This window comes from Chiloscyllium plagiosum, chromosome 3, assembly GCF_004010195.1.
Source record: "Chiloscyllium plagiosum isolate BGI_BamShark_2017 chromosome 3, ASM401019v2, whole genome shotgun sequence".
In the NCBI taxonomy this organism is placed as follows: Eukaryota; Metazoa; Chordata; class Chondrichthyes; order Orectolobiformes; family Hemiscylliidae; genus Chiloscyllium; species Chiloscyllium plagiosum.
The window spans coordinates 39,531,145-39,540,376 of NC_057712.1; the positions used below are offsets into that span (position 1 = coordinate 39,531,145).

The window sequence follows — 9,232 nt, forward strand, 5'->3', positions numbered from 1 at the left end:
GGAGTGCAGCGTACGTTCACGAGGTCAATTCCTGGAATGGCGGGACTACCTTATGCTGAAAGACTGGAGCAACTGGGCTTGTAAATGCTTGAGTTTAGAAGACTAAGAGGGGATCTGATTGAGACATATAAGATTATTAAAGGATTGGACATTCTGGAGGCAGGAAAATGTTTCCGCTGATGGGTGAGTGCCGAACCAGAGGACACAGCTTAAAAATACGGGGTACACCATTTAGGACAGAGATGAAGAGAAACCTCTTCACCCAGAGAGTGGTGGCTGTGTGGAATGCTCTGCCCCAGAGGGCAGTGGAGGCCCAGACTCTGGATTCATTTAAGAAAGAGTTGGATAGAGCTCTCAAGGATAGTGGAATCAAGGGTTATGGAGGTAAGGCAGGAACAGGATACTGATTAAGGATGATCAGCCATGATCATATTGAATGGTGGTGCAGGCTCGAAGGGCAGAATGGCCTACTCCTGCACCTATTGTCTATTGTCTAATCTTTCCAAAGCAGAAAAGCAGTAAGACATTTGTACTCACTGTGCCCCACCACAGAGCATCGGCGTAAGTGGCGAACTCTGTGTTTGAATCCTTCTCAACCAAGTAAACAAGGAAGGAGGAGAAGATCAGCACCAGGAAGCCAATGTACCAAGCAGTAATTAACTCCTGCCAGGAGGGAACACAATAATACTAAGTCACAGCCCCCTGATCTCGCCAGAGCAAAAGCATGAAGAGCAATTGTGAAACAAACAGAGATCTTGGAAGGGGTCAGTCTGAGCACTCTATTGCTCAGAGCCTTCATCCTATCAGAGCACTAACCACAGTGATCAATTTATATTGATGACTCTACAACAGATTGTGTGAACTAAGGAAAACCCCACTGACAAAAAGCTTTAGCAACCAGATGTCTAAAGTCATCTGTTCCTCTCAGGCATGCGACACTCACCATGTATAATGTCTATTAACTATTCCTTTAACTATTACTGAACATGTTACTTTCTGAGTGTAATCTAACTTTATATGTGTAATGATGTGGAAGTGCTGGTGTATGACTGGGATGGACAAAGTCAGAAGTCACATTACACCAGGTTATAGTTTATTTGAAATCACAAGCTCACGGAGCGCCCCTCCTTCATCAGGTGATGTGATTAATTAATTGGCTCATAGGCCATCCCTTCCCTTGCTATTCAGCTGTTTATTGACACCATTTGACACTTTTGACCACCTGCAAAGACTGGTTATTCAGCCTGTTGATACTCCTCTCCCATGATCTGTATTTATCTGTTGACACTCTTAATTACCTGGAATTATCTTGCCATTATCTTTATATTTTATGCCTGTGTGCTTCCTTCCACTTTACCTGACAAAGGAGCGGTGCTCAAGAAGCTTGTGATTTTAAATAAACCTATTGGACTATAACCTGATGTCGTGTGACTTCAACATTTGTAATGGGTAACTACAAACTATTCCTTCATGTCCCTCATTCCATAGATTGATCATTCACTCACTGAAATATTGTTTCGCCAGATTAATCTTGAATTTATTCATGTGAGGCACAGGCTTTGTCCACTGCTTCTGTTCTGCTGAAACAGGCTGTCACAGCCCACATTATCTAACCCCTTTTCAAATCCTCCAAACAGCAATCCCCCACTTTGAAATCTTCCACTTGGCCAACCTCACATTGAAGCAGCCCTGCACAAGTCTTCACCATCAGTTCTTCACTTAAAGTGACCTTTAAACCTGAACACTCCTCTAAACTTTGAACTGGTTGGTCGCAAGGGAGAGTGAAGGTAGTTCACAAGGGAAAATGGGTTAGTCAGATACAGGTGGTGGTCTCATCAGAGACTGAGAAACCCCTGCTACAAGATGAGATGGGCAGCAGTCGAAGAGTCTGTTGTGTAAAGTACCCAGTTCACCCACCTTACTGTGTGCGTAAACCACAGACCCAAGCAGTTTCCAGGTGCCCCCTCGATGGTCCATTCTGACCATGCGAAGGATCTGTAAGAAGCGGAGACTTCGGAGCGCCGATGTGGCAAATATATTCTGCTGGGTGCCAGCAGCGATGACTGCAATGGAGGCAATTAGGACGATGATGTCTGGATAGAGAGATAACAGAATGTCAGCAACCACAACTCTTCAGATTTCTCTTCAAATGTCTTCTTCTTCCCATCCCAAAATGCTGACACTTTCTCATCTCTCGCTCTGTACTCTCAACCTAGACTTTCAAACACTGAAAGCAGTCTAACTCATCCTTTCCTACGTTTAAACATCTTGATCAAATCACCCCTTAGTTTTATCGGTTCAAGAAAAGCAGTTTGATGTTTTAAGATTTTCTTTGTGTTCCCTCAGATCTGACAATCTGCACTAGACATAGCTTGAACATCCATCCTATTGCCGTTGGCTCTAACGGTGGTTATGGCTTGTCAGAGATTCGCCATTACATTTTGACTTTTGCATTATATCCACTTTTTTTTAGATTAAATTAGTTACAGTGTGGAAACAGGCCCTTCGGCCCAACAAGTCCACTCCGACCCGCCGAAGCGCAACCCACCCAGACCCATTCCCCTACATTTACCCCTTCACTTAACACTACGGGCAATTTAGCATGGCCAATTCACCTAACCTGCACATGTTTGGACTGTGGAAGGAAACCGGAGCACCCAGAGGAAACCCACGCAGACACGGGGAGAATGTGCAAACTCCACACAGTCAGTCGCCTGAGACGGGAATTGAACCCGGGTCTCTGGCGCTGTGAGGCAGAAGTGATAACCACTGTGCCGCCCACAAAAATATGTCGGTTCTCCCCAGCGTGGAATTGAACCCCGGTCACCTGTGTGACAGGCGGGGATACTAACCACTATACAACTGAAGAACTCATGTATGGAGGCAAGACAGGAGAGCAGAGTTACCATACAGATCAGCCGTGATTGCACTGAATTGTGGAACAGGCTTGATAGGCTGAATAACCTCGTGTTCCAATGCTGCCATCAAACTTAATATTCTTTATTGGTAACCGAATATTCAGCTGCTAAGGTCCTAAACACTGGAATTGCCACCACGCCTCTCCACCTTGAAGTCCTGTTTCTGTGAATAAACATTTGACCAACTCTCCTGATATTTCTACCAGACAGTCATTCCAATTATATTGATTATGGATGTGTGAGGCTCCTCATCATGTTTCAGAGTCTAGCTCAGGAGCCTATACTTGGTATGTAAACTGGCAATTCAATATGAGGAATACTACCACAAGGGCTGAATTCACTTTGTTTGTTGACGCAACATTTTGTAACTGGAGTTACGGGTAGTGATTGGGATGGATGCCTGATCAATCACCTTTCCTCACTGCTCAAGGGGGAGATCAGCCAATTCAGAAATTCAGAACAAGCCACTACAATCTGCTCCTTCATGAAACCAATCCATTGCAATTCCTCTGAATATGTCAAAATTTAACACCCAATTTCACCAGCTGGCAAAAGTTCTCGTTTCCATCACTTGAAGAAACCGTCTCATCGATTTACAACTGCGGAATGAATCGGAGCTAACTAAATTCCCCGAGACAGTGATTAATTTTGTGTGAAATTCAAACTGATCTTTTAACTTGTCACATGGCGTGCCAGGGTTTCTGGAGCTTTATCAGCAGTTGTGTGAGGGAAGGAACGCCACCTGTAAGAGAATTTCACAGCAAAGCTGATTTATTGGTGAGAATCATCAGGTGCTGATATCAGGGAACTAGGAAAAAGGAAGAAAAGTTTGATGTGGAAAGTCTTTCCCTGCCCGCGCCTCCATTAACTTTGTGCATTGAACAGAATGGGAAATTTTCAAGTTTCATTGGCCACAGCCAGTAACAGCTGCAGCTCCATTTGTTGCCCACTGTCTTTGCATCAGATGGTTTTGAGATCAAGTCTCCCTCCAGGGCTTGAGCATGAAACTCCAAGGCAAGTGCTGCAGAGCAGTACCAAGGAAGGGCTGTGCTGTGTTGAGGGTGCTTTGTTTTGGAAGAGATGTCAAAGTGAAACCCATTCTGCCTACTGGGATGGATGTGAAATATTCAATTGTGACTGCCTTAATGAAGGGCAGGAGAGTTATCCTTGTCAATATTTATCCCTCAATCAATATCATGCAAAGCAAATTAGCTGGTCATTATCACTTTACTATTTGCTGCAAATTTATATTGCAAGTGCCTTTCGATTATTATTTTGTGATGTTTTTCAACGGCTGCTGGAGCCAATGGCTTTCTTGCCAAGGCCACTCAGTCTGGAGCTTGGAGCTGGAGAAGGAAGGCCTGAGAATGTTTGAAACCTTTTCGATAGTTTAAAGACTAGCAGAGAGTGAACAGGAACATGCCCAGATGAGTTGTCCAGTTAGAAGAATAGAACAGAATCCCTACAGTGTGGGAGCAGGCTGTTCGGCCCATCAAGTCCGAAGAGCATCCCAGCCAGACCCAACCCACTAGCCTATCCCCGTAACCCTGCATTTCACATGGCTAACCCACCCTGCCTGGACACTATGGGCAATTTAGCATGACCAATCCACCTAACCTACACATTTTTGAATTGTGGGAGAAAGCCAGAGCAACCAGAGGAAACCAACACAGACACGGAGAGAATGTGCAAACTCCACACAGACAGTCACCTGAGGTTGGAATCGAACCTGGGTTTCCAGCACTATGAGATAGCAGTGCTAGCCACTGAGCCACCGTGCCATTCATCTTGAAAAGCAAGAGATAACAATAAACCAAATGGGTTGTAAAATCCACTTCACTCCTGCAGTACACAATCTCTTAGGTACTCTGATACTGATTTATATTTGCTAGCAGTTTCTCGTTCCTCTAAACAGATTTGAGGGGTTGCAAAGGGGGTGTGATGCTGATAAAGGGCATGAGAAAACTGGAGGGTTTGGGTGCAGGGTGATGGGGTGAAGCCAGAGGAGATTTCACAGGAAAGTAGAGGCAAGATCATGCATGAATTTAAACATGAAGATGAGAACTTAAAATTGGAGGTGTTAGTGGATTGGGAGACAATGTCAGTCAGCAAGAACAGATCAGTTGGCAAATGAGACTTCAATTGTGATAAAAAAAAAAGGTGACAGAATGGAGGTACTTTTCAGAAGGTGGAAAATGAAAGCCTGGTCTGGAGATCATTGGAATACATAAGACTTGGTGTGACATGGGAGTTGGAAGCTGACAGCCAAGTCTTAGAAAGAATATGGGATTGGTAGCTTGGTTGAGTCAAACAGGACACCAAGATATCTGACAATCTTGGCCAGTGGCCAAGGTGTACAATGAAGTCTATGGTTAGGGCACAGAGATTGCCATGGTGGGGGTGGGGTTGGGGGTGATTTGAAGTAATGGCTTTGTTCTTTCTGGTTGATAATAATTGGAGAAATATCTTTGTTTTAAACAAGCTGGTGTAATGACACAGGAAGAGCGGCAGGAGAGGAGGAGACGTCAGGAAAAATGAGACAGACTTGGGTGTCACCATTATGCATAGGAAGGCCACATTATGTTTTTGAATCATGTCGGTAAAGGACAGTTGAGCTTTGTTGAGAGTGTGTTGCTGGAAAAGCACAGCAGGCCAGACAGCATCCGAGGAGCTGGAAAATCGTCGATTTTCCTGCTCCTCGGATGCTGCATGACCTGCTGTGCTTTTCCAGCAACATACTCTCAACTCTGAGTTCCAGCATCTGCAGACCTCACTGTGTCACAGTTGATTTCAGTCTGACTGCAAAGCCTCTTCCAAGGATGCCTACCTTGAAGAAGTTCTTCTTCTCTCTCTACAAAGATCTCAGTGAGTCCCTCTGTCACTGTACTCTCCACTTCTTCTCTTCTCCTCTTCCTGTCATTCCTGATGAAGGGCTCCGGCCTGAAACATCGATTCTCCTGCTCCTCGGATGCCTCCTGGCCTGCTGTGCTTTTCCAGCAACACACTCTCAACTTTGATCTCCAGCATCTGCAGACCTTACTGTCTCACAGTTGAGCTTTGGACCATTTTCATATCCCTTTCTATCTCTGGACCTGACCATTTCAATGCTTGACTGGCCTATATCACAACTACCACCCTTCATAGACTTCAGCTCATCTGAAAGTCTGCCATCGATATCATAATTCACACCAAATTCTGTTCATGCTTTGTGCTTGTTGATCTACACTAACTTGGATCCATGACAACAAAGTCTCTTCCTTTATTTGAAACCCATTCATGGCCTCTCTCCTCCTTAACTCTCCAAGCTTATTACCTCTGAGATTGTCACATTCCTTCTGTTCTGGCTTTACTCCATGATGAGAAGCCACTCCCTTAGCTATCAAGGCCCTTCATGCTAGAATTCCCAACGTTAACCTCCCCACTTCTCGCCTGCTCTTATCTTCCTTTAAGGTGGTTCTGAAAACCTTAGACCAAATGTTTGGTCATCACTCCAAATATCTGTCCATGTGGTGCAATGTCAACTTTTATTTGTTAATGCTTCTGTGAAATACCTTTGGAGGTTTCAGTCCAGTAAAGGTGTTGTGTAAGTGTAAAACATTGTTCTAGATGACAAATAGTAGGAAGCAAGGACATGTCTATGGGGCTACATTGGAAAAGGGTGAGGATGAATAAACCTATTTTAAGCACTAGCATTCAAACCTCGTCAGGTTATCCCTGCTAACTAATTAAGGAATATCAAGTAAAACAAATGCTCTATTTTGAACAAAAAATTAAGTTTTGATATGCTGCCCAATCTTGCCAGATTGTGACAGATATTGAATTTGAGGATATGCGAATATTCTTGAGCAGAAACACTTTTCAAAGAGGGGGGGGGGGCGCAATTTTGAGCGCAATTTGCAACCACATCAGCAACTGCACCTAAAGCAGTAACTCCAGTGACAGTGTGAATTGTGATTTTGCTAAAGGCCATTTCAAGGCTGTATGATGTTGGAACATTTCACTGTGTGAGTTAGTTGTGCATGTGTGTGAGGAGTGCAATGCAGAGAGAGAGCCCATTTATATTTCATATGTGGCTTGTGAAAGAAAAATGCTAACTCCGAAAGTTTGTGCAAAGCTGATGTACACTGTGTGCTATGCATTTTTCCACAGCCTCATGGTCTGATAAGCCCTTGGGAGAGGGAGAAGCTCCAGCACACTTTAAATCACTGCTGATGTAAAAATGATGCATCTGCAATTTGAGAGAGATCTTTTTTTATCATAAATAATTAGCGTTGATTTCCTATTCCTGGGTACCTGCCAACTCGCCCTATATGTGATCAAGTATTAATTCTTGAGATGTCGACAAGGCCAGCGTTTATTGTTCTTCCCTTTGACAGGGTCACTCTTGAAGTTAGTGCCATTGTCATAAAATTGTTGACAAGATTCTTACATTCACCACTAAAGAGCCCCTCAACACTAGCCCCCTCCCCAGTTCTATTCTCCTCCATCTCTACTTCCACCATGACTTCCACTTGCCCATTCCAGACCTGAGCCAGTTTCAAACCCCTACCATTCAGGTTGCGTTTGCATTCCCCCTACATTCACGTTGTCCTTATCTCAGTTCCTGATTTGGCTGCTGCTCCTGGTGGGAGGATTTATGCATTGTTTTAAACTTGCTTCCAGGGTGGGTGACTACACATGAGTCAGTCTGGGATTAGTCACAGCCAAATGTTGAGCCTTAGTTTCAATGGGCAGGAGGGATGATGGATGAGATACCAATAAATGGGTCAGGATAATGGGTAACAGCTTCTTCCTGAGTCTTGGTCCCTTATAATATGAGGACGTCACACGCTGAGTTCAGGTCCGACTCCAATACAAAGCAGAAATGACAGGTCAGCAGTGCAGAGTGAAACAGAAATGCTTTAAAATGAATGTGGGAAGTTAGGTCGATGATAATGCAATGATCTCATGATGATAGAGATAGGATTGAAGCAGGTATTAGTTTAGGGTTTAATAGGTTTACATGACCAAACTTTCCAAAGAAACACTAAAGCATTATCCTGCTATTCCATGCTTCACTTATGATAAATTGGCTTAATTATTAGAGGGATAGGAAGAGATCCCACAAGTGATGGACACACACTCAGTGATCCATCTGTTGCTCATCTCTCATTTCTATTTCCATTTTGAAGTTAATGGTATGAGACATTCTGAAACTGAACGATAATCTGGGCAAGTGTGTGGCTGACAGCATTATGCCAAGAGAACAGTGTACATCACAAAAGGTGTAGAAGGACTGGCTCAGGGTGAATGACCTCTTTCTGTGCTCTAAAGATTGTAAACAGATTCCTGAGACAGATGTTTAAACACTGAGAGACCTGATCTCACATTGAACAATAGCTCTCTGTCTTTCTGTACACACTTCAAGACCACGATTGATTACATTTAATTCTGCAAAACTATTTTCACAGATCTAAGGAAAACACAATTGCATTTTTGTTATTAAATAATTTCACTCTTGCAATAAAGTTAACTTTCTACTTTATTAATATATTGTTGATAATAAATTCACTGAATATTTGTTTCATGTGTCTATGCACAACGTTTAAGTGCAGTACTTCACGAAGATACCTGAAACATTTATACCTGTGTGCATCTCGACTAAAGTGATGGAGCATACAATTGGCTGATTAATGATTTAATGGGTGGCAGAAGCTAACAGGGATCACCCCAAGTGTATTCCCAAACACTGGAAGATCCTGGGAATGTTCCAAGTCTATTTCCATCCATTGATGGTTCTATCATTGTCAATGCCAGAAGCACCCTGAGTCCAGTTCCATCCATTACCAGGTTGGTCAAGGGAGCTTGATTTGGGGTCCCAGAAGCCTCGTCTCCCTAGAGAAAGGACATTTACACCAAACCAAGCCTTACTATCAGCATAGATTGAAGTGTTGGCCATCTTGAAAGCTTGGCAGACAGTCAACAATCAACCTGTCAACTAACTGTCAACAGTTGTTATGGGGGATTTCAACCTGCAGGTAGACTGGGAGAATCAGGATGGTATTGGACCTCAAGAAAGAGACTTTGTGGAGTGCCTCAGAGATGGATTCTTAGAACAGCTGGTACTGGAGCCTACCAGGGAGAAGGCAATTCTGGATCTGGTATTGTGCAACGAACCAGAATTGATCAGGGACCTCGAAGTGAAGGAGCCATTGGGAAGTAGTAACCATAATCCAATAAGTTACAATCTGCAATTTGAGAGGGAGAGAGTACAATCGGAAGTGATAATATTTCTGTTGAATAAAGGGAATAATGGAGCTATGAGGGAGGAGCTG

At 43.6% G+C, this 9,232-nt stretch overlaps 1 protein-coding gene across 2 annotated transcripts in view; it reads right to left on the minus strand.

Annotated features, from left to right (window-relative positions):
* Window positions 1-9,232, minus strand: part of LOC122542620 (potassium voltage-gated channel subfamily KQT member 5-like) — a 237,475-nt gene that overhangs the window by 47,593 nt on the left and 180,650 nt on the right. For both annotated transcript variants that reach the window (XM_043680603.1, XM_043680594.1), the window contains exons 4-5: window positions 1,918-2,093; window positions 538-663 (exon numbers count right to left, since the gene is read on the minus strand). In XM_043680603.1, coding sequence (XP_043536538.1) covers window positions 538-663; window positions 1,918-2,093 — 302 coding nt within the window. The remainder of the gene's footprint in view (window positions 1-537; window positions 664-1,917; window positions 2,094-9,232) is intronic.